This window comes from Myotis nattereri (assembly GCF_964212035.1).
Source record: "Myotis nattereri genome assembly, chromosome: 5".
NCBI classification, from domain to species: domain Eukaryota; kingdom Metazoa; phylum Chordata; class Mammalia; order Chiroptera; family Vespertilionidae; genus Myotis; species Myotis nattereri.
This window is the reverse complement of record NC_138080.1, coordinates 11,076,713-11,101,748: the sequence shown is the minus strand read 5'-3', so window position 1 is coordinate 11,101,748 and position 25,036 is coordinate 11,076,713. Positions and strand designations below refer to the sequence as shown.

Genomic DNA, 25,036 nt, shown 5'->3' with positions numbered 1-25,036 from the left:
TCCAGTGGTACCACACTCGAAGTGCTAGGCCTAGGCATAGAGTGAGCTGCTGCAGAGGCAAGAAAGGTATAGCTCACTGGCATGGCTCAGTGATGGGCGTCGACCTATGATCCAGGTCATGGTTTGATTCCAGGGCGGGCACATGCCTGGGTTTCAGGCTCGATCCCCAAAGTGGGGTGTGCAGGAGGCAGCCGATCCATGATTCTCTCTCATCATTGATGTTTCTATCTCTCCTTCTCCTTCCCTTTCTGAAATCAATAAAAAAAAACTTTTTAAAGGTATAATTCTGTGTTTCTGCAGACTACCAAATGCCTACAAAGCCCTACTTGTCTTTCTAACTACCACTCTCCTACCCCTCTGCCCCTCAATCACATTGCTCCAGCACCATCATCTACCATGCTGCTTCTTCCACAGGCCACGCAGGCTCCAGTCCCCAGGCCTTTGCTCTTTGATGTTCCTTCCACTCCATAGCCAGTCTGGTCTCAAGGAGCCACAGACCAAACAGAGATTAATGCAGAAAACAATAGAACTGTGCTAGGATCATCATCAATGAACGATGTTGGGCAAGTGTCCCATTGCTCTGAGCCCCTTTGCTCACCTGTCAATGAGATTAATAAGAGAATACAGAACCTACCTTTCAGGGCTGGCCTGAGTATTAAATGTGACCTGATGCAGAAAGCCCTCAAACATAAAAGGCTCAGAAAGTGCTCATGAAGTAAGTGGGTGCTATTGCCCAGTCAGAGTGGCTCAGTGTACAGCAACCTGTACACTGAAAGCTTGCCAGTTTGATTTCTGGTCAGTGCACATGCCTGGGTTGTGGGTTTGATCCCCGGTCGGGACACATTACAATGTTTCTTTCTCTCTCCTCTCTCCTCTCTTTTCTCTCTCTCTCTCTCTCTCTCTCTCTCTCCCCTTCCTCTCTCTAAAGCATGTCCTCAGATGAGGATAAAAAAAAAGTGGGTACCATTATTAGTATGCCACCTTCTGCGTCTTTCCTGAGTCCTCCTGGAAGGGAAAGCACGAAGCTCAGCACTGGGGCCACGCAGACCCATGGGCAATCCCAACTCTGCATCCTAGGACTGTGGGATCTTAGAAGTTTCCTTGCTCTGGGCCCTAGTCTTCTCATCTGTAAAGTGGAGGTAACAGTCATTCTTCCTGCTGAGAATGCTAGTGAAAATTGGAGGAAGCCTGTGAAGGTTCTGAACTGAGCCTCATCCTGGGTAACCCTTAATAAGTGCGTACATTATATCTGGCCCACAAATAAGTGGATGCAAAATAAGTGGAAACTGTTCTTATGTATGTTTATTTTAAATCATTTACTATATAACCATACTACCTGCTCTTCGTTTAAAAACTCAGATTTAGCTGCTTCTGCTGTGTTTCACAACAGATCCTTCAAACCAGACTAGCGCATTTTTTTAAACCTCTGTGTGGTCCCTGACTCCCCTTGGTCCCACGTCCCTCACTTTGAGGCCTTAGTTGTAAATATAATTGACAAGTCCATTTTATCCAGCAAGGGCTCCTTTTATTCATTCAGGGTGGGTTTTTGAAACTCAGTGCAACTTTATAAAGTCAAGGTGCAAGGAGAGCGAGCCTGCCAAGTGCAGAGAAGCATAAGAAGCTTGCGGAACCTCCAGCCCCATGGACACCCTCAACGAGCCTATGGCCATGGCTGCTGGCCCACAAGGAGCTGAGTGGACCTCAGAATGAGATCAGGGTGCCTGCTCCGTGTGAAGCTCAAGACCACTTCCATCTGTCCTCCACTTATACAACAGTGTGCAAAACAATCTGCAAATATCTTCACACAGGATCACAGAATCAGCTCCACTCGGCATCTCTTGGCCTAAGAAGCATTCTGGCCGTGCAGGAAGGATCAGGCAGTTTCCCTTCTTCCAAAAGCCAGGGCATCGTCAGCTGCCTCTGGCCTGACAGCTCAACCTTCACACAGGTGTCTCCTCTGCCACCTTCTTCAGGAATCCTGCTGCCAGCAGGGAGTGCTGGGCGGCCTCGGGGCCCTCCGCGTCCCGGATCTTCAGGTGTACTTTCTGGTTGGTCCTTCTCCATTCAGTGTATAGCTGGTAATGATAGCGGAAGGAGACCTACGGGGCAGTGCAGAGACGGGTGGGAAGGCCAGCCAGCAGGCCTCCACCCCCAAGGGAAGAAAACTGGACTCCTGAGACACTGGCTTGGCCTGCACCAGGGCCGGACTCAAACTTCCAGAAGAAGAGACAGCTGCGAGGTGTTTTTCATACAGACTGTGCACACAAACCCATTCACTATTGTGGAGAAAGTCTCCACCAGTGTTCAAGACCCTGCAAATGAGAGGGGTCTCTCAGAGGGTGGAAGAGAAGTGGTATGGCCTCTTGGAGGGGATTTAATGCCACTGGGTCATATAATTGCCAAAACTTGGAAACCATCAAGATGTCCTTCAGTAAGTGAATAGATAAATAAACTGTGGGACATCAGATGATGAAATATAAGGCACTAAAAAGAAATGAGCTATGCCATGAAAGGACATGGAGGAACCTTAAATGTATGTTAGTTACTAAGTGAAAGAAGCCAGTATAAAAAGGCTATAAACTGCATAATTTCAACTCTCTGACATTCTGGAAAAGGCAAAACTATGGAATTGTCAGGAGTTGAGGATAGGAGAGGAGGGATGAATAGCTGGGGCACAGAGGATTTTTAGGGCAGTAAAACTGCTCTGTATGATACTGTAATGGTGGATACATGTCATGATATATTTATCCAAACCTATAGAACAGTGGTTCTCAACCTTCTGGCCCTTTAAATACAGTTCCTCATGTTGTGAGCCAACCATAAAATTATTTTCGTTGCTACTTCATAACTGTAATGTTGCTACTATTATGAATTTTAATGTAAATATCTGATATGCAGGATGGTCTTAGGCGACCCCTGTGAAAGGGTCATTCAACTGCCAAAGGGGTCACGACCCACAGGTTGAGAACCGCTGCTATAGAATGTACAACCCAAGATGAACCCTAATGTAATCTATGGACTTGGGGTGATAATGATGTATCAATGGAGATTCATTAATTGTAAGAAATGTACCCTCTGGTGCCATGTGGATAGTGCGGGGAAGCTGTGTGTATGGAGGAGAATATATGAGAACTCTCTATACTTTCTGATCAATTTTGCTTTATTTATTAGAATCTTAAAATGTTCTAATAAATAAAGTCTATAAAAATTATCTACACTAATAAAAGAGAAACATGCAAATTAACCATCACTCTGCCACTCCGCTACAGCCACAAGTCACGCCCACCAGCCAATCAGGAGTGAGTATGCAAATTAACCCAACTAAGATGGCGGTGGCCATGGAGCTGGAGTGAGCAGGAGGCTTGGGTTGCCCCCGGCAATGGAGGAAGCCAAGCTTGCCCTGGGCTCCATTCAAGGCTACAAAGTTTCAATTATAGAAGATAAATAAATCCCAGATACCTGCTTCCAGCCTGCCCTGGCCTCCGCTCAAGGAGGCGCTGAAAAAAAAAAGAAAAAAAAAGGAGAGGCTGGGAGCTTGGGTCACCGGGGGGCATGGCCAGCCTGAAAACAGCCCTCAGCCCCTCACCCAGGCTGGCCACACTCCATGGGGTGAGGATGCCCACTGGGGGGCTTGGCCAGCCTGCAAACAGCCATCAGCCCCTTACCCAGGCTGACCAGGCACCCCAGCGGGGACCCCCACCCTGAAGGGGTGTGGCCCTGATCTGGGACACCCTTCAGGGCAAACCAGCCGGCCCCCACCTGTGCTCTAGGCCTCTATCCTATATAATAAAAGGGTAATATGCAGATTGACCCTAACAGCAGATGACTGGTCACTGTGACACACACTGACCACCAAGGGGCAGACGCTCAATGCAGGAGCTGCCCCCTCGTGGTCAGTGTGCTCCCACAGGGGGAGCTCTGCTCAGCCACAAGCCAGGCTGATGGCTGCCAGCACAGCGGTGGTGGCGGGAGCCTCTCCCGCCTCCTCAGCAGTGCTAAGGATGTCCAACTGCAGCTTCGGCCTGCTCCCCGCTGGCAAGTGGACATCCCCGAGGGGTCCCAGGCTGCCAGAGGGATGTCTGACTACCAGCTTACGCCCGATCTCCTGGGGAGCCGGCCTAAGCCAGCAGGTGGACATCCCCCGAGGGGTCCCAGACTGCGAGAGGGCACAGGCTGGGCTGAGGGACCCCCCCCCCCGACTACACAAATTGTTGTGCACTGGGCCTCTAGTTTTTAAGTAAATGTCAATGGTTCATACTCTTTGACCAAGCAAGTTCCATGAAACATTTACATGGATTGTACCCAAAGCACTGCTCATAACAGCAGGAAAAAAAAGGAAGAAAAATCAACATCAGAATACATCCCAGACCCTATCAAAGGGGATTAGTTAAGTCAATATTATACACCCATACAATGAATGACTGCTGGATGGCTGCCCTTTTTTTTTTTTAAAAGGACATTAGCAAAGTTAAAACAAGCAGACTGCAAATCAGTACCTGTGTCATCCTATTTACATTTTTTAAAAATATAATGGTGAATGCAATGAAAAATAATTTTTAAGGAGGGAATACCCCACAGGCAGACAACAGTGGTTATATCTGAGGGGTAAGACCAGCCGTGGGCAAACTACGGCCCGCGGGCCGGATCCGGCCCGTTAGGCTGTTCTATCTGGCCCGCGGAGCCGAAAGAGCAGAGGGTTCTCTTGCTCTCCCCTCCGCTCCTTCACCAGCAGCAGTGTTAACATGGCAACGTCGGGAAACACGGCTGCAGCTCCTCCTTCTGAGTCCAGTTTAAGAACCCATTGTGGCCCTCGAGTCAAAAAGTTTGCCCACCCCTGGGTAAGACTTTGGAGGCCCTTTTCTCTCTGAGCAAGGGTTCTAATGCCTGCCAGAGGCCTGAACAACTCCTCCACCCCAGTCCCCATCTCTCTCTTTCAGTAGTTTTTTTTCCTCAGTCTCTTGATTTACCCCTCTCTGGGTCTCTCATTCTCCTGCTCTTTCTGTCTTTTGGTCTTTCTTTCTCTTTCTTTCTTTCTTTCTTTCTTTCTTTCTTTCTTTCTTTCTTTCTTCTTTCTTTCTTTCTTTCTTTCTTTCTTCTCTCTCTCTTCTCTCTCTCTCTCTCTCTCTCTCTCTCTCTCTCTCTCTCTCTCTCTCTCCCCTTCCCTCCCTCCCTCCCTCTCCCCCTTTCCTGCCAGCCCAGTCCAGTCTTGGTGGGCTCGTGGATGGCAGGGCCTACACTCAGCAATGGTGATCAGATGCCCTGGTCTCCTTGGAACAGAAGGCTCACACCCAGCTCAGGGAACTAAACCTTGGTTGGGTTTCGAATCTGAAGTTTCACCCAGGGCTACATGGAGAGACAGGCAGGATCCCCCTACCCCAAGCCACTGACCAAACCCTGGTCTGGCTGCTCTAAGCCAGAGACCCTTAGACAACTGCGCTCTGGCTGATAGCCACTCACCAGCGTCCAAAGGACGTAGATGGTGAAGAGGGCAATGGTGAGGGCAATGAGCCCCACAGCCTCGAGCCGGCTGTGGAGCCGGAGGTGATCCTGGGCCCCGCGCAGGCACAGCCAGCCCGAGACAGCGGCTAGAGGAGTGATGAATAGGAAACACACCATGTCACAGCACAGCGTCCGCTTCTCTGTCCGAGGCCCCGGGTCCTTCAGCCACTGCCAGGGGTAAGGAAAGGAGGGAGCTGCTGAGAGAAGCTACACACCACCCTTCAGCTATTCCAACCTAGGGATGGGGTGCAAGACCTCCAGACCCTGTGCCTCCCTCTGCCAACACCACTTGTGACCACTGGGCCCTGCAGGACCAGCCTCCTGCCTGGCACCTCCCTCCCTCCTTTCCTTCTTACAAATACTTAATGAGCCTAAAATAACCCAGGCACTGCTGGGCATCTGCCCCATTAGACAGATGGGGAAACTAAGAGGCACAGAGGGGCTGACTCATTTGTGCAAACTTGCACAGCTAATTGCTCACAAAGCCAGGACTGGAAGCCAGGAAATCTTGATCAACGGCCTGTGTGCCCTTGAACGCTGTACTACACTGCCTGTCACAGATGAGTGGGCAAGAAAAATGGGCTTCACTCATGAAATTCTGATGAACAGGACAGAAAGGGTCCCTGCCCTCCAATGCTAATGGGGTGAGGTACAAAACAGAGTGTGTGCTCAAAGAGGGGAAGGCCTTGCTGAGGAGGTGACATTGAGGACCAGATGAGCAGAAGGAGCCATGTGAAGAATGGGGAGACAGCACTCCAGGCGGCAGGAACAGCAAATGCAAAGGCCCTGAGTTGGGAGTGTGTGACCTGGACAAAGTACGGTGGGAAGGAGGCCCATGTGGCTGGAGCATGAGGGGGAAGGGGGCTACAGGCAGGGCAAGCTCTCCTCCCACTGTTCTCCTAAGAGCCCAGTTCCCACCTGCCAGAAACCTTTCCAGAGCCCATACCTCAGCCCACTGTCATCACCCTGTAGCTCTCAGCAGCCCTCTGCCAAGCTAGGCAGGGAGGAGCACAAAGAGCATCCCGGTGGTCCGCAGAGCTTTAGGGAGCAGGGAGACAGCCATGCCTGGGAATGCCCTATCTCAGCCCAGACACATCCCACTCAGGCTCAATTTTAACCTCCCAGCAAGGACCACAAAACCCAGTGTGGCTGCTACCACCTCCTTCTGGGTTACTCTCCTCCTGCTTTATTTTATTTTTATTTGTATTGATTTCAGAGAGGAAGAGAGAGGGAGAGAAACACCAATGATGAGAGAGAATCACTGATTGGCTGCCTCCTGCATGCCCCTCACTGGGGATTGAGCCCGCAACCTGGGCATGTTCCTTGACCAATTATCAAACAGTGACCTCTTGGTTCATAGGTCAATGCTCAACCACTGAGCCATTCTGGCTGGGCTCCCCTCCTGCTTTAACTTGTTCCACTCTAGCCACTTGGGCTTTGTCAAACATACTTCGCTCTTCCTGTTTGGGAGGCCTTTGCACTTGCTGTGCCCTCTGCCAGGACTGCCCTCCCCTGGGTTCTTGGCATTGCTGGCTCCTTTTCATTCCCCAAATCTCAGGTTCAGCTGTCACTTAAAGTGACCAATTTGGGGAGGGGCACAGGGTTCGTCAGATCTAGAACCTTAGGCCTAGTTCCCTCCCCCCTTCAGTGGACTCTACCCTAGAGTGGAGGAAGGAAGGGCGTTCATCCTATAAAGAAGCTGCTTCCTCGCCGAAACCGGTTTGGCTCAGTGGATAGAGCGTCGGCCTGTGGACTGAAAGGTCCCAGGTTTGATTCCGGTCAAGGGCATGTACCTGGGTTGCGGGCATATCCCCAGTGGGAGATGTGCAGGAGGCAGCTGATCGATGTTTCTCTCTCATCGATGTTTCTAACTCTCTATCTCTCTCCCTTCCTCTCTGTAAAAAATCAATAAAATATATTAAAAAAAAAAGCTGCTTCCTCAGCCCACCAGGATCCCCCAGGCAGTTCCCTCTTCTGGACCCATGCCTGCCTTCCTCCCTTGCCCACTCCAACTTCATGCTCCTAAGCATACCTCTGTGAGGGGCCGAGGCCGCTTCTCCACTGCAAACTCTGTGTGGCACAGCTCACAGTAGCTGGTGTTGGATGAGGAAAGCCACCTCTCCAGACAGCTCTTGTGCACAGCGCCCAGTGTGCCAGCGCAGCCACATGGAGACAGCAAGCTCTCCCCATTCGCTCCCTCATGGCAGATCCGGCAGAAGGGACCATCGCTGGACACAGAGATGGGACATATGAGCAATGATCAGGCTTTCTGCCTATATGCCTGCTTCACTACCCATTGGATTGCAAGCTACTTGGCAAACTCCTATTTATCCTTCAACACCCAGCTCCAAATGTCCTCTCCTTTGGGAAGCCTTCCCAAATTCCATAGTTGGAGTGATGTGCTCTCTCCCCAGGGTTTCTGCAGCACTATTTTAGGCTCAGGGTGAGCATCACTCTTTTTAAAAATTTATCTTTATTTTTGAAAGTATTACAGATATCCCCCTTTTTTCCCCATTGACCCCTTCCACCCTGCACTCGCCACCCCTCCCAGGCCTTCACCACACTGGGTGAGTATCTCTTACACCTGTCTACACAGAGTCCACTCCTTTTCCTGCAATAACATTCTCATTGTGCAATACCACCCTGATTGTCCTGGGCAACTCCCCCACCCCGCTCTTTTGTTGTTGTTGTTAATCTTCATCTGAACATATTTTTCTATTGATTTTCAGAGAGAATGGAAGGGAGAGAGAGAGAAAGACAGAAACATCGATGTGAGAGAGACACATTGATTGATTGCCTCCTGCATGCGACCTGACCTGGATCGGGGAGCAAACCCACAACCCAGTTACGTGCCCTGACTGGGAATCAAACTGTGACCTCCTGATTCATAGGTTGATGCTCAATCATTCAGTCACACCAGCCAGGCTTCATTCAATTCTTGGTCTTTCAGGACTAGGACAGAGCTGATGATACCTCTGATGACCTCAGTCCTGACCAATCAAAATACCACACGTCACCGGGCACAGGACCAATTTAGACCATGTGTGACACAATCAAAGCCACAGGGAATTAACTTTTGAAATTCTTTCATCGTCGTCCCCCCACCCAAACTCCAGAACTACAGGCAGCATGACTGATATAAGTCTAGATCTTCTGGTGGCAGCCTGGTCTCCACCTGGCATCTTTGAATGATGCCAAACAGAAAAACGGAAGAAAGCAGAGCCAAAAGACAGGGAAGGACAGACTTTTTAGGAAATCAATCAGAGGCACTGGATCTAGGCATACCTGAAGTCCATGCTACCTGAAAACCCTGTGTGTCCAGGGAGAAGAGCTCCTTTGCCCCTCTACCCTGTGAGGCTCCGAAAACAGACATAGAAAGCATCATAGGGGAAGTCTCAGTCGTAGCCTGGCCTCTGGGGATGCTGGTGCTTCCTGGGCAGCTTAGGAGACTGGGGGCGTGGCTTTGGTGGGCCCCGAGGCTGTCTAGCACATGAGTATTGTTTTCCAGACATTTCTACCCAGAAAGGACTGTGGAACATACAAAGGAGGCGGAACAAGAGAGCAGTTGTATTTTTGTGTGTTTTTTTAAATTTTTATTTATTGATTAAAAAAATTTTTTTTAGTTAATTCTCATCGGAAGATATTTTTTCCATTGATTTTCGGAGAAAGCAGAACGGAAAGAGAAAGAGAGAGAGAGAGACATTGATTGGTTGCCTCCCACATGTGCACACCCGGGCCAGGGATCAAACCTGCAATCCAGGTATGGACCCTTGACTAGGAATCAAACCCACAACTCTTCAGTTCTCAGGTCAATGCTCTAACAACTGAGACACACTGGCCAGGGTTTATTTGTTGATTTTTAGAGAGAAGAAGGAAGGGGAGAGAGGAACACTGACCTGCTGTTCCACTCATTTACGCATTCAATGGTTGAATCTTTTTTTTTTTTAAGTAGAGCTTTTTTAATATACATTTTTATTGATTTCAGAAAGGAAGGGAGAGGGAGAGATACAAACATCAATGACAAGAATCATTGATCCGTTACTCCTGCACGCCCTCTACTGGGGATCGAGCCCACAACCCAGGCATGTGCCCTTGACCAGAATTGAACCCAAGACCCCTTCAGTCCACAGGCCGATGCTCTATCCACTGAGTCAAACCAGCGAGGACCATTGGTTGATTCTTGTATGTGCCCTGACTGAGGATTGAACCTACAAACCTTGGCATATTGGAACAACGTGCTAACCAACTGAGCTACCCAGCCAGGGCAAGAGAGCAGTTTTCCAGAAAACAACAGTTTTCCCTTGGAAACTGTTTTCCATTCTTTACTCAGCAGCTCCTGCTGGGGGGCAGGGCCTGACTGCTCTGAACCCAAAGAGCTGTGCTGACCCCTCATGTCTGCTTTCTGTCACCAGTCCTGTGCAGGGTGTTGCTTCCTCACACAGGTCAAAAGGGTACTCCTGTCTACACTCTCACTCCACACTCTGATTCACACACACACACACACACACACACACACACACAGTTCACAGGAAAGAACCCCAGTTCTGGAACCCAGCCTGGGATGAGAACCTTGAGGAAGAGCCCCATCAGTTTAGGGCTGTCCTGGGAAACTCTACTTTGGAGGAGCAAGTTCAGAGAGAAAAACAAAACAAAAACAGATTTATGATTGAGTACTTATGTACTGAGCACTGTTGAAGTTCAACATCTTGGATTAATTTGTCTGTTCCCACAGGAAGCCTCGGAAGAAGGTGCCCGCATTTTAGAGATGGGGAAACTGGAACTTCAAGGGATAAACTCAATTATGCAAACTCTCACAGCTAGTTATCTGCAAAGCTGGGGTTTGAATCCAGGAAATCTTGCTCCAGGGCCTGTGTACCCTTGGCCACTATGCCACATATATTGCCTGCCACAGATGGTGGGGCAAGAGAAATAGACTTCACTCAGGAAAATAATGCACATAATACAAATAGAAAGGAAATGGAGTGGGGAAGTTGGTAATATATGCACAGATGCCCAGTGGGCTGCCCAGAGAATGTCCCAAGAGCAAGAGGAGGAAGAAAACGAAGAGACAGTAGTAGAAAGCCAGGGGAAACATAAATGCTCTGGGAAGTTTCTAGAAGGGCCCGGGCCCACTTACAGCCTGGTGGGCAGAGCACTGAAGGCTCAGGGGCTAGAGGGGCCCCAAATGCTTGCCCTAAGCCTGAGCCTTTGTGGATTGTGCTGGGCCCTGGAGACACCACCTGGGCCTTCAACTTTGTCCTCTGCAGGTTTAAGGGTCCAGAACTTTCCGCCTCACTTAGTTTCTGCCATGGGCCCCCAGGAATCAGGGTCTCCCTTGAAGCAAAATGAAAGGCTTGATTATTATGAAGGCATTGGATATTATATCTTTGAGCCCCACCCCACTGCGCCCCACCCCACTGCTCTCAGATGACAGAGAGTGGCTAGGAGGAGGAATTACAGGGGAAAGGAGAGGGAGGGCGAATGGTGACCTGGTTGCACGGCCTATTCCAATCCCCAGAACCTGCTGGCAGTGGTGGAAGGATCCTCATTTATTCCTGGGAGACTGGCCAGGAGGCTGGAGGGAAAGTCACATCTCAGGATGATAACAGCTCTTTGGAAAAACAGCAGCCTTCCCTTTAGGAAGGGCCAATTTGCCCTCGCCTTCAGCCTGGACAGGATTGAGTTGCATCAAGAAACAGCGGGGAGAGGAGAAACCAAGATGGCGGCATAGGTAAACACCAGAAATTGCTGCCTCGCACAACCACTTCAAAAATACAACGAAAAGACAAAACGGACATCATCCAGAACCACGGAAGGCTGGCTGAGTGGAAATTCTATAACTAGAAGGAAAGAGAAAAGCATACTGAGACTCAGAGGAGGTGCGGAAGTAAAGTGCAGAGGTACGGAGAGGCACGTGAAAAGGGCTGGCAGCTGAGGACACAGTTGTCTTTTTCAATCGGGAGGGAGTCTCAAGCTCCCGACTGCTCTGAACTCCAGTCCCGGGCGAGTCTCTGGGGATCCAGACTCATACGGGGAGAAACTGGACTGTCTGGCATCAGTCAGAACTCGAGGGCGACTTTCTCTCATAGGTGCTTGCAGCGATTACCACCGAGGGACACTGAGAAGCGGGGCCTCTTAGGGTAGGACTGAGGAGCAGCCATAGCTGTTTGCTCCGCCCTGTTGATCCCCTGAGACTCCGCCCCACCCAAGCTGTGCGCAGAGGCTTTTGCATATGAATGACCTGGCCCTTTGCAATCTGAAAATTACCTGACTACTGCAGCTGGATCAGAGAAACCCAGAACATCCAAAAGAAGGCCCAAGGCCCCAGAGCAGCTTGCATTGCTTCACAGCTGGGCTCCTTCTGGGTAGCCTCAGGCAGAGGCTAAATTAGCACCTCCTTAGAAATCTAAGAGCCAGTGTACCCAGTGGTTACAGTGGGACCATCCAGATTACAACTACTCAGATCCATAAGGGACATACTCAGGAGGCAGACTCCGTGAGCACCAAAGCCCCACTGAAGCAAGTCTTGCCCCAGAAGGATGTCTCCAGCACAGAAGTTCTCCCACTGCAGACACAGCTGATTCTCACAGCCAATTGGCCTGGGGATCAATCCTCCCAGTGATACCTACAACAACAATCAAGGCTTAACTACAACAAGACTGTGAACACAGCCCACAAAGGGGTGCACCAAGAGTGTCCACCTCTGGTAATTGGGGAGGCTGACCCACTGGGCCCTAGAGGACACCTAGCACACAAAGTCACTCCATCAACACAGGGAAGCAGCCAAAATGCAGAGACAAAGAAACAGGTCACAAATGACAGAAATGGAGGAAAGCAAACTACTGGATATAGAGTTCAAAACCACACTTTTAAGGTTTTTCAAGAATTTTCTAGAAACCGCCGATAAATTTAGTAAGACCCTCAATAAGTCTAGTGAGACCCTCGAGGATATGAAAAAGGACCAACTAGAAATTAAGCATACACTGACTGAAATAAAGAATATTATACAGAGTTCCAAGAGCAGACTAGAGGATCGCAAGAATCAAGTCAAAGATTTGAAATACGAAGAAGCAAAAAACACCCAACCGGAAAAGCAAAAAAGCAAAAAGAATCCAAAAATATGAAGATAGTGTAAGGAGCCTCTGGGACAACTTCAAGCGTACCAACATCCGAATTATAGGGGTGCCAGAAGAAGAGAGAGAGCAAGATATTGAAAACCTATTTGAAGAAATAATGACAGAAAACTTCCCCTACCTGGTGAAAGAAATAGACTTAAAAGTCCAGGAAGCGCAGAGAACCCCAAACAAAAGGAATCCAAAGAGGACCACACCAAGACACATCATAATTAAAATGTCAAGAGCAACAGACAAAGAGAGAATCTTAAAAGTAGCAACAGAAAAATAGTCAGTTACCTACAAGGGAGTACCCATACAACTGTCAGCTGATTTCTCAACAGAAACTTTACAGGCCAGAAGGGAGTGGCAAGAAATATTTAAAGTGATGAATAGCAAGAACCTACAACCAAGATTACTTTACCCAGCAAAGCTATCATTCAGAATTGAAGGTCAGATAAAGAGCTTCACAGATAAGAAAAAGTTAAAGGAGTTCATCACCACCAAACCAGTATTACATGAAATGCTGAAAGGTATCCTTTAAGAAGAGGAGGAAGAAGAAAAAGGTAAAGATACAAATTATGAACAACAAATACACATCTATCAACAAGTGAATCTAAAAATCAAGTGAATAAATAATCTGATGAACAGAATAAACTGGTGAATATAATAGAATCAGAGGGCCGAAACCGGTTTGGCTCAGTGGATAGAGCATCGGCCTGTGGACTGAAAGGTCCTAGGTTCGATTCCGGTCAAGGGCATGTACCTGGGTTGCGGGCACATCCCCAGTAGAGATGTGCAGGAGGTGGCTGATCGATGTTTCTCTCTCATCGATGTTTCTAACTCTCTATCTCTCTCCCTTCCTCTCTGTAAAAAATCAATAAAATATATTTTAAAAAAAATAGAATCAGAGGCATAGAAAGGGAGTGGACTAACTATTCTTGGTGGGGAAAGGGGTGTGGGGGATGCGGGAAGAGACTGGACAAAAATCGTACACCTATGGATGAGGATAGTGAGGGGGGTAAGGGCAGAGGGTGGGGTGGGAACTGGGTGGAGGGGAGCTATGGGGGGAAAAAAGAGGAACAACTGTAATAATCTGAACAATAAAGATTTAATTTAAAAAAAAAAGAAACAGAGGGGAGCCCTAACCAGTTTGGCTCAGTGGATAGAGCGTCGGCCTGCGGACTGAAAGGTCCTGGGTTTGATTCCGGTCAAGGGCATGTACCTGGGCTGCGGGCATATCCCCAGTAGGAGGTGTGCAGGAGGCAGCTGATCGATGTTTCTCTCTCATTGATGTTTCTAACTCTCTATCTCTCTCCCTCCCTCTCTGTAAAAAATCAATAAAATATATTTTAAAAAAAAAAAGAAAAAGAAAAAGAAACAGAGGGGAGGTTCCTGCTGCAGAGCTGCTTTTGGAGAGGTGACTTAAAGGGCCCGCTGCACGTTGCCGCCCCTCGGCCCGCCATGCTGCTACCCATGCCACTGCTGCTCAGCCTTCTCGACCTGGTCGCTGCTGAACCTGTCGTCTACTTCAAGGAGCAGTTTTCGGACAGAGACAGGTGGACCAACCACCTGATCGAATCCAAACACATGTCCCATTTTGGCAAATTCATCTTCAGTGCCATCAAGTTCTATGGTGACCTGGACAAGGATAAAGGGCTGCAGACGAGCCAAGATGCCAGCTTTTACGTCTTGTCTGCCAGATTTGAGCCTTTCAGCAACAAGGACCAGTTGGTGGTGCAGTTTACTGTGAAACATGAGCAGAACATCGACTGCGGGGCGGCTGTGTGAAGCTATTTCCAGATAGTTTGGACCAGACTGACATGCACGGAGACTCTGATTACAAAATCATGTTTGGCCCTGGCATCTGTGGCCCTGGGACCAAGAAGGTTTGTGTTATCTTCAACTACAAGGGCAAGAACATGCTCATCAACAAGGACATCCGTTGCAAGGATGATGAACTCACACACCTGTATACACTGATTGTAGGGCCCGATAACACCTACCAGTAAAAATTCTCAACAGCCAGATGGGGTCTGGCTCTCTGGAGGATGACTGGGACTTCCTGCCACCCAAGAAGATAAAGGATCCTAATGCTTCAAAGCCTGAAGATGGGGATGAGTGGGCAATGACTGATGACCCCACTGACTCCAAACGGGAGGACTGGGACGAGCCTGAGCACATCCCTAACCCTGATGCTAAGAGGCCTAAGGACTGGGATGAAGAGATGGATGGGGAGTGGGAACCACCAGTGATTCAGAACCCAGAATACAAGGGCAAGTGGAAGCCCAGAAGATTGACAACCTGGATTACAAGGGCACTTGGATTCATCCAGAGATCGACAACCCCAAGTATTCATTTCCTGATAGCAGTATTTATGCTTATGAAAACTTTGCCATTCTGGGCCTAGACCTCTGGCAGGTCAAGTCTGGTACCATCTTTGACAACTTCCTCATCACCAATGATGAAGCGTATGCCGAAGAGTTTGGCAACGAGACGTGGGGAGTCACAAAGGCAGCAGAAAAGCAAATGAAGGACAAGCAGGATGAGGAGCAGAGACTGAAGGAGGAGGAGGAGGCAGACAAAGATGAAGATGAGAAGGAGAAGGAGGAGGAAGTGCTGCTGCTGGCCAAGCCAAGGATGAGCTGTAGGGGCCACAACATCGCTTCCAGGGCTGGACTGAGGCCTGAGCGCCCCCATCACAGAGCTGGCCGCAGCAAATAATGTCTCTATGAGACTGGAGAACTTTCCTTTTTTCCAGGCGGGTTCCAATTTGGGGTAGATTTTGGTATTGTTCCCGCCCCCCCCCTCTTTTTTTTATTGGTGTTTTGTCTCTGATTCTTCTTTGCCCCCCATCTTTTTTGACATCTTTGCCTTCTTCTGTCCCCTTCTCCCCCTTAGATCCCTTAGTTCCCCTTCCAACCTTGGGGCATGTGGGGTGTGGAGTAGCCCCAGGATCAAGATTTCATCTGTTCTCCTTCATGGAGCCAGAGGGGGGCAGGAGAAGAGGAAGGATCCCTCAGCCCCCGAGCACTGACAAGATTGGGGCTCCTAGGGCCTGAGCTCTGATACCCCCACCAGCTCCCTTTCTTCCCTGCCTCCATCACTGGGCCGCTTGGTGGGGCAGTGGTTCCAGCTCAGCTCACACTGAGAATGTAAGAACTACAAACAAAATTTCTATTAAATTAAGTTTTGTGTCTTAAAAAAAGAAAAAAGAAACAGAGGGAGGCCCTATCCGGTTTGGCTCAGTGGATAGAGCGTCAGCCCGCGGACTGACGGGTCCCAGGTTTGATGCTGGCCAAGGGCACATGCCTGGGTTGTGGGCTCGATCCCCAGTGTGGGGCGTGCAGGAGGCAGCTGATCAATGATTCTCTCTTATCATTAAGAGGCCCGGTGCACAACATTCGTGCACTGGGAGGGAGGTCCCTCAGCCTGGCTTGCGCCCTCTTGCAGTCCAGGACCCCTCGGGGGATGTCTGCCTGCTGTGGAGGTGGGAAAGGCTGCTGCCACCACCGCTGTGCTCGCCAGCTGTGAGCCTGGCTTCTGAAGCTGGGCTCGCTGCTCCTTAGCACTGCCTTGGAGGCAGGCGGGAGAGGCTCCCGCCACCTCCGCTGTGCTCACCAGCCATGAGCCCACTGGCAAGCCCTGCTGAGTGCACTGACCACCAGGGGCAGCTCTGCCCCCTGGTGGTCAGTGCATGTCATAGCAACCAGTCATTCTGCAGTTTGGTTGATTTGCATATTAGCCTTTTATTATATAGGCTGTTTCTATCTCTCTCTCCCTCTCCCTTACTCTCTGAAATCAATAAAAATATATGTAAATTTTTAAAAAGAAGCAGAGGGGAGCCCTAGCTAGTTTGACTTTGGATAGAGCATCAGCCTGCAGACTAAAGGGTCCCAGGTGATTCCAGCCCAGTGGTGGGCTGAGGCAGAGGAGGTTAGGGGCCATCAGGCAGGCAGTGGAGCAGTTAGGGGCCATCAGGCCAGTGGGGGAGCAGTGAAGGGCAATCAGGCCAGCGGGGGTGCAAGCTTTGTCCGGATGGATGTTCACCCTAATTAGCATATTACCCTTTTATTAGTATATATAGCCAAGACACGGAAGCAGTCTAGGTGTCCATTAACAGACAGATGGATAAAGAAGATGTGCTGCATTTATATAATGGAATATTACTCAACCATAAAAAATGAAATCTTACCATTTGCAACAATGTAGAGGGTATTATGCTAAGTGAAGTAAGTCAGACAGACAAAGACAAATACCATATGATTTTACTCATACATGTATGTGGAGTCTAAAGAACAAAATGAATGAACAAATAAAACAACACAAAAATACTCTCATAATACAGAGAACAAACTAATGCAGTGGTTCTCAAACTTCCTAATGCCGTGACCCTTTAATACAGTTCCTCATGTTGTGGTGACCCCCAACCATAAAATTATTTTCGTTGCTACTTCATAACTGTAATTTTGCTACTGTTATGAATCGTAATGTTAATATCTGATATGCAGGATGTATTTTCATTGTTACAAATTGAACATAATTAATGCATAGTGATTAATCACAAAAACAATATGTAATTACATATGTGTTTTCTGTGAAAGGGTCGTTCGACCCCAAAGGGGTTGCAACACACAGGTTGAGAACCGCTGAACTAATGGTTGCCAGAGGGGACTGGAGTGAGGGAATGGGTAGAAAAGGGTAAGGGGATTATGAAGTACAAACTCCCAGTTATAAAATAAGTCACGGGGATGTAGTGTACAGCACAGGGAATACAGTCAATAATATTGTAATAACTATGCTACTAGACTTGTTGTGATGATCACTTGGTGTAAAGCACATAAATATTGAATCACGATGTTATACACTTGAAACTAATATAATACTCTATGTCAACTATAATTAAAAATAAAATGTTAAAAACACAATAGCTTGCTCTCCCTCCAGGGAGCACACCTATGCCTTTCTTCTCTCTCAGGTACACATCTCCTAAAGGGTCCCCATGAGACTTGCAACCAGGGGAGCAATGAATAGTGGCATCTCCTCCCAGGCTAACCCCCTGAACCTGTCCCCAAGGCCCCCTTTGACTTTCCAGTGATCCAAAGAGGTCCTCCTAAGCTAATTTCTTTTCTATAACATTTCTAGTGAGCCAAAGCAGCCCCAGCTAGGCCCCCTCCTGTTGCTTCTTTTATCCTAAGCCCTTCCTTGTTTCTCTGTCCTCAGCTTTAATAAATGTACTCTCAAAATAAATAAATAAATATATAAATAAATTTTCAATTTAAAAAGACAACACAAAAAAGTAAAATAAATAAATAAAATCATGGGAACAAAAACTGCCTTGGAGAAGGTCAGAAGGAAAAGTGCTCATCTCATCTGGGCTCAGGCAAGGCTTCCTGGAGGAAGTGACACCAGGCAAACTTAGTGAGTGGCAGGGAGCCCTCTCCAAAGCCCAGCAAAGCTTCCATCTGCTTCTTTTTATGTTTGAATGAAAAGCTTATCATTAGTTCTGATACCTACTACAACATGGATGAACCTTGGGGACATTAAGCCAGACAGAAAGGACAAATACTGTGAGACTCCACTTACATGAGGTGGTAGAGGAGTCAGATCCATAGAGACAGAAAGTAGATGGTGGATGCCAGGGACTGAGGGAGGGAAAGGGAGAATTGTTGTTTAATGGGGATAGAGACTCAGATTTACATGATGAAAAGAGTAAATAGATGATGGCAATTGCACAACAAAGAGTAGGAATGGATGACGGCGATTGCACAACAATGTGAATGTACTTAGTACTACTGAACTATGCACTTAAAATGGTTATGATGGTAAACGTTATGAGATATATATATAATGATTTCAGAGAAGAAGGGAGAGGGAGAAAGAGGTAGAAACACCAATGATGAGAGAGAATCACTGATAAGCTGCCTCCTGCACACACACCCCTGGGAATTGAGCCTGAAACCAGGACATGTGCCTGACTGGGAATCAAACTGTGACCTTCTGGTTCATAGGTTGACACTGAACCCCTGAGCTACATGGGCTAGGCTATGTTATGTATATTTTAACACAATAAGAGAATTGGGGGGAGGGAACTTACGCATTAAATCATATCAAATAAACAATACATTAAACTTGAAAAACTGGTGGCTATTTTAAATTTGAATAAATTCAGGTAGATTTAAATTTGTATGGGTTTTCTTTTTTTTTATTTCTTTCCTTGGAACTGATGACAAATTGGCGAATGAGGCAGATTTAGCTCACAGATGGGTCTGGAAGGCCAGCACCAAGATTTAAACACATTTATCAAATGTGGGCGAGGTGGTAAACCTACCTGTGTGCACTCTGTGTGGATCACAGCAACGTACTCTCAGCACAACCCAATTGTGTCTCCAATTTAGAGATATGGGGGTAAAGCAACTTGCCCCGGGTCTCACAGGGAGGGACGGCTCCCCTCAGCATTTCAGCCCAGGGGCTGAGAGTGACCCTCTGCACTTCTAACCTTTTCCTCACACCGCCTCTCCAAAATATGAGCTACTTGCCACATTTCATCTTCCGATTTCCCATAATAAACTGGACTTCTGGCCTTTCCTGAAGAATCAGACCTTCCCAGCTCGGGATCCTTTCTCTGACCCATCCAGAGGGTCGGCTTCTGACCACAGTCTGGGAGGAAATCACTGAGCCCAGGAGTGAAGTGAGTGGCGATAAATACACCTGCTCGGTCACCACTCACCTCGGAGTGTCCAAGACCCGGATGACAGTTGAGATGAGGCAGCCATCCCTTGAAGTCACCTGTGCCACATACTGGGGTGGCCCGAGGCCTGTGGCTTCCACGACTTTGGAGAACGCAGGGCTGCCGGAGCAGTCACATAGGGAGCCAGGGAGGTGGCAGCAATCACCCGTCGTCATGGCCACAAGAAGCACTGCGTCCTCAGGGCCTGAGGCCCATTGTCCCAGGAGCCTGGGGAAAAGCCAGCAGGGAGGTGAAGGGAAGATGTAAGGTTTTTATTGTGTAAGTTAGTGAGTAGGACACTGATCAGGGTTTGAATCCAGCTCTCTCAGCCTCAGTCGCCCAATCTGTAAGATAGAGCTTTGTAGGGGTTGTGAAGATTCAAAAAGATCACACATGCAACTCAGCCCAGGCCTAGCACATACCAAGGACTTGGTTATATGACCTCTAACTCTCCTAAAAAAAGCCAGCCTGGTTCAGCCTTCAGAGCTTCCAGGCTACCCAAAAATTCACCTTAACAGCATCTAACAATTACTGAGCACCTACTGTGCGGCATGCCCTTCACTTGGGGCTCTCCATGCCAGAACCATGCCCACCAATCATGTGGAGAATGGTTCTCTGTGGACTGAATTCCTAGGACTGGGTTCAGAACAGGTAAACCTACCTCTGAGTGGGGCAGAACAGCGCTAGTAATTTGGCCCCACAGACAAGGATGGTAAATCACCTTGACCCATCTGGTTCATGGTCTCTTGTACAGCTCAGAACTCCTTGGCACTTCAGGCCAACAAGGAAGTGGCGGACACTGGGGAGGACCTTGGCAGCCTCTGTCCCCACCAGAGCAGCTGCTCTAAGCCATGCCTCTGTTCTGGAGGTGAAGCCATGGGAGATAGCTGGGACTTCAGACAGCAATCTGAACTCAGGTCTGGGTAGGTGACTTTAGCAGGATTTGGCCCCCAAGTCCAGGGTCTAACCTGCCAGAAGGAACCCTTGGCAGCCCCCTTATCCCTTCCAGACCAGCCAGAAGATGTATGTGTTTCCCTCTGAGAATTTCGTGAAAGTACTAGACGCCCCTCTTGATGCCTGTGGAGGTCAGTACAGGCGCCCTGACGCTAAGGATCTGTCCCCCAGGTGTCTCACCCTTTATCTCAGGAGCTTTGAGCCAGAGACCTAAGAAATACTCACGGATGTACCCCACAGTCAGCTTTAACCAATCCCTGCCATTAAAATCTGAAACCCAAAGAGACAGAGTCAGAGGAAAGCAGCATAAGTTATTGACTAACTTTTTGCACCAGAATAGTCTGCCAGTGGATCACTGCCCTCTGAGCAGCTCGACCAGCATTATCTTAGCCCAACATGCCCTTCTGAGCCTCCACAGCAAGGCCAACCAGTATGAGCCAGAGGCAGAAGGAGCAAGGGAGGAAGGGTGCCTGACTGAGATAATACCTGAAGGGTAGCGAGCGGCCTGCCATGTTGTGTATACTGCTGTCCCTTCCATGTGCCTACAACCAGAACTTCTGGCCCAGAGGTCAGCAAGAAAGTCAATGGTCTATCCAAGAGAATGTTCCTGCCCCTCCAAGGATCGACCTTAACATTCCTGCAAGGAATTGGGTATTACAAGAATAATCACAGCTCCAATATATTAGTTCTACTATTGCTTTTACTATCAGGGGGGAAAACTCACTGGTATATCTGCTAATGTAAGGCCTGCAAATAACAGTAGTTACTCTTTATTAAGGACTTAATACATACTAGTACTGTGCTAAGCTCACTGAACGCTAAAAAGTTAAGTGTCCCCTTCAAAGGTCACCTCCCCAGAAAGGCCTTCCCTGACCATCCTGGCTAAAGTGCCATTGATGTCCACATTATTGCCCTCACAGAATGTGCTCCACTCTGAGATGCTCTTATTTCTTCATCTACTTGTGTAACCACTTCTGTCTTCCACGCTTTACGGAGCTCTATAAAGGAAGGACTGAACTGGACTTGCTCTCTGCTGTCCCCAGCACCTGACCCTGTGTCTGGCATCGAGTGGCTACATTAATTTCTCTGTCCCTACTCTGTGTAAGAGCAGACCTGTGTTATTAAGAACAAGGTCCCGCCCTGCCACCATGGCTCAGTTGGTTGAGTGTCATCCTGTGCACCGAAAGGTTGCTGGTTCGAATCCCGGTCAAGGCATATACTTGGGATGTGGGTTCAGTCCCGGGTCAGGGCACATAAAGAGGGAAAGGTTCTCCCTCTCTCTAAAATCAATAAAAACATTTCAGAAAAAGAAAGGAAAAAAGAACAAGGTCTCTTGATTTGCCAGTGCCCACGGAGGAAATCAGATGTTTAGAGGCTAGAGGTCTTTGCAAACCACAGAGGTCTGGGCTCAGAAGAAACCAAACTCAAGGCTGGACACAAGGATAGAATGGCTACAGGCTAGACTCGGCTGTAGGGCTGCTGGGATGGGAAAGGAAGCCAGTGTCTATGGCAAACTTGGTTCAGTGCTCTAGAGATAGATTTCACCGAATCTTCACAATAGACCCACAAAGTAAGTCCAATAATTACCCCCATTTGTGACTAAGGCTCAGAGAGGGGCAGATACTTGCTCAAGGTCACAAAGCTAAGAAGGCACAGTGCCAGAATTAAGTTAGTCCAGCAGCCCTAGCTGGTTCTCAATGGTTAGAGCATCAGCCCATGGACTGAAGGGTCACAGGTTCTATTCTGGTCAAGGGCACGCTGTTGCAGGCTCGACCACCTGCCTCTGTTGGGGCACGTGTGGGAGGCAACCAATCAATGGATATTTCTCTCTCTCTGTCTCTTCCCTTCTCTTCCACTCTCTCTAAAAATCAATGGGAAAAATATCCTCGGGTGAGGATTAATTTAAAAAAAAAAGTTAGTATAGTGAGTGGGTCTGAGACTCAAAAAGACCTGGGTTTTTTCAAGTCCTGACTCTGTCATTGATGATGTGTGTCCTGGGACAAGTCACTTTGCTTTTCTGGGCCTCATCCTTCTCTGTCAAATAAGTTGGAGTTGGTGGACTGTGTCTGCCGAGGCTCAGTTCCTCCAGTGAAGCTAGCCCTTGGCTAGGCCTGTCTCAGTGGCACTATGGCACCACAACCTTTCCACATCTGCTCCAGTCTCCTTTACTGAAAGAAGGAAACTAAAGGAAAAGAAGTCAGGGGGCCCTAACTCCGCACAGTGTGAGCTCAGGCCAGCTGCTTTGGTCTCTGGCCTTGGTTTACTCATCTGAAAAATAGCAGTCAAAATGATACCCAGCTCAAAATTCCATAAATATTAAGAAGTCAATAAATAGGCCCTGGGCTGGACAGCCCAGTTAGTTAGAGTGTCATACCATTACGCAAAGATTGCGGGTTGGATCCCTGAATGCATAAATAAGTGGAAGAAATCAATGTCTCTCTCAAATCAATACATGTTTTAAAGTTAAAAAGAGTCAATAAATATTACCTCTTATTATAATTGCCATCATCAGTTTACATACAGGGTTGTTGAGAGGGTTTGATGAGACAAGGCACAGGGTGGCACACAGTAAGTGCTCGATAAATGCTCACCTTTAAAAAAAAATAAATGTAGAGCCTGTGAAATGCATTCATTCCTCTTCATTCACCATAGAGAGGCTCCTGCTCCTATGTGCCCTTCAGTAATTCCCAGGCCCTGCACTGGCGGTCAGGTTCAAAGCCCAGTCCTGGTCTTATTTGCTGTGTAGCACTGGGCAAACCTTGACCGCTCTGAGCTTCGATTTCCTCTTCTGAATAACAGAAGAGGAAATACTTGCATCTATTATGGTCCCTAGAAGAGAAAATGAGCCAATCATATAAATTCTGTTTCGAGCGCCCACTAACCACCAGGCACTCTGCTAGCATGTCCTTTCTACAGGGTGCCTGGTTCACCGTTATTTACTATTTTTCAGGCAGAACCCCTTTGAGAAGAAGGTTGAAGAAGGACACTGGTCACTTACTGACCGCCTACTGTGTGCCTGAAACTCTCAGAGGCCACCGCCAGAATCAGCCCTATTGGATTGACGCTGGGATGATCAGTTTCACAGATAGGGAAACCGAGGCTCAGAGACCTCCCGCTGCCCTCGAGACGGGAACTGCAATCCCCTTGTCCTGGGAAAGGTTGAGACCGAGGGTCGGAACCCGGCCGCTCCGCCAGGGGCCAGGCTCCAGGCTCCAGGCTCCGGCCTCGAACCTGGTGTCGGCCCGCGGACCGGCGTCCTCTGGCCCCACCCGGCCACCCGTGCGCACCTGATCCGCGGCCGGGCCGGGAGGCCGCGCAGACCCCTCCTCTCGCCCCGGCCCCGGTCCCGGCCCGGCCAGTCCCGACAGCACCTCTAGCTCCGCTCCTCCGCCGGCACCTGCGTCCCGACACCGCCCGCCAAGCAGACGGAGCCGGGGGCCAATGGTGACCGCCTCTCGACCGCGCCGGCCAATATCTGTGCACGTCCAACCCAGGGAGGCGGGGCCGAAGGCGACAGGGCGTCCGGGTCGCACAGGGCGCCCCGCTGCGCTGCAGCGGCTGGCTCCGCCCCTGCCACGGCCTGGCTCCGCCCCCTGTCCCAGCCCCACCACCAGTCTTGGCCCCTCCCTAATCCGACAAGGAGCACGAGAGGGGCTGCTAGCGCCACCTGCGGGCGACCAGTGCTTGTTAATAAAACCGTTACAGAATTTGAGTGTTCGCCACCTGCCTTAAGCTTCCCATCAATCCTAGGGGAGGGAGACACCATGTGGTCACATTTTACAGAGGAAAAACAAGCCTAGAGAGGTTAGGAGACCGTGGAAGAGCCAAAGCCAACATCATTCATGCAATAGGTTCATTCTCTAGATGTAATAGAAACAATTAGAGAGCCTATTAGGCCCTGGTCAGTGTGACTCGGTTGACCGTTGTACTCTCTACCAAGGGGTCATGTTTGGATCCTGATGTTTCTCTCTAAAATCAATTAAAAATATATTTTTAAAAAAGAGAGCCTATTATGAGCAGGCACTGTGCTAGGCGCCGGGGACACAATGTTGAGTAAGAGAAATATTGCTCTTATGGACCTCAATCTAGAGTGAGAAAGACATAAAACAACCAATTATGTTATTATTAATTTACAGGGTGATAAATTTTAGCAAGTGAGGGGGGCATATCATGGAATAATTTGGACAATCCAAACTTATGTCCCTGAAGAAGCAGCAATTGAACTGACAAGGTGTGAGTGAAAGTTAACTAGAAGAAAAGGGGGGAAGGGAGGGTCCTAGGCACATGCAAAAAGCCTCAATACTCCTTTGCTCCTCCCACCACTCCTTTATTTAATATATAGATCGCTCAATTGTCTCCGTTAAATTCTATTGTTATACTAGCTTACATATATTTTAATGAAAAAAGAAATAACATGTATTTATTTTTATTTTTTAAAATATATTTTTATTGATTTCAGAGAGGAAGAAGGAGAGACAGAAACATCGATGAGAGAGAATCATTGATTGGCTGCCTTCTGAATGCTCCCTACTGGGGATTGAGCCCGCAGCCCGGGCATGTGCCCTTGACAGGAACTGAACCTGGGACCCTTCTGTCCACAGGCCAACGCTCTATCCAATGAGCGAAACCAGCTAGGGCCATGCAAATATTTTATATAATTATAAAACAAAATTTGGAGATACCCCTAAACACAAAAATAAAACTAATGAACCAGCGTATCCAGTTGGTGACAAAATAACAC

General features: G+C 48.5%; 1 protein-coding gene and 1 pseudogene across 8 annotated transcripts; one reads left to right on the top strand and one right to left on the bottom strand.

The window, feature by feature from the left end:
• Window positions 1-1,503: 1,503 nt before the first annotated feature.
• MARCHF2 (membrane associated ring-CH-type finger 2) lies at window positions 1,504-23,861 on the bottom strand. 7 transcript variants are annotated; one of them, XM_081093312.1, is made up of 6 exons: window positions 23,583-23,725; window positions 19,342-19,569; window positions 7,532-7,727; window positions 5,458-5,667; window positions 3,460-3,497; window positions 1,504-2,099 (listed from the first exon to the last, which is right to left on the bottom strand). In XM_081093312.1, exons 2-6 carry the CDS (start codon window positions 19,515-19,517, stop codon window positions 2,033-2,035), a joined length of 687 nt encoding a protein of 228 aa, XP_080949438.1. In that variant the 5' UTR covers window positions 19,518-19,569; window positions 23,583-23,725; the 3' UTR covers window positions 1,504-2,032. The 7 variants fall into 7 exon arrangements, with proteins under 7 accessions (XP_080949438.1, XP_080949439.1, XP_080949436.1 ...); XM_081093313.1 differs by lacking the exon at window positions 23,583-23,725 and adding an exon at window positions 22,887-23,126; XM_081093310.1 differs by lacking the exon at window positions 3,460-3,497 and having other exon boundaries at window positions 23,583-23,861.
• Window positions 14,076-15,262, top strand: LOC308520589 (calreticulin-like; annotated as a pseudogene). Its single transcript has one exon. The product of its transcript is annotated as a calreticulin-like (transcript).
• Window positions 23,862-25,036: the final 1,175 nt, after the last annotated feature.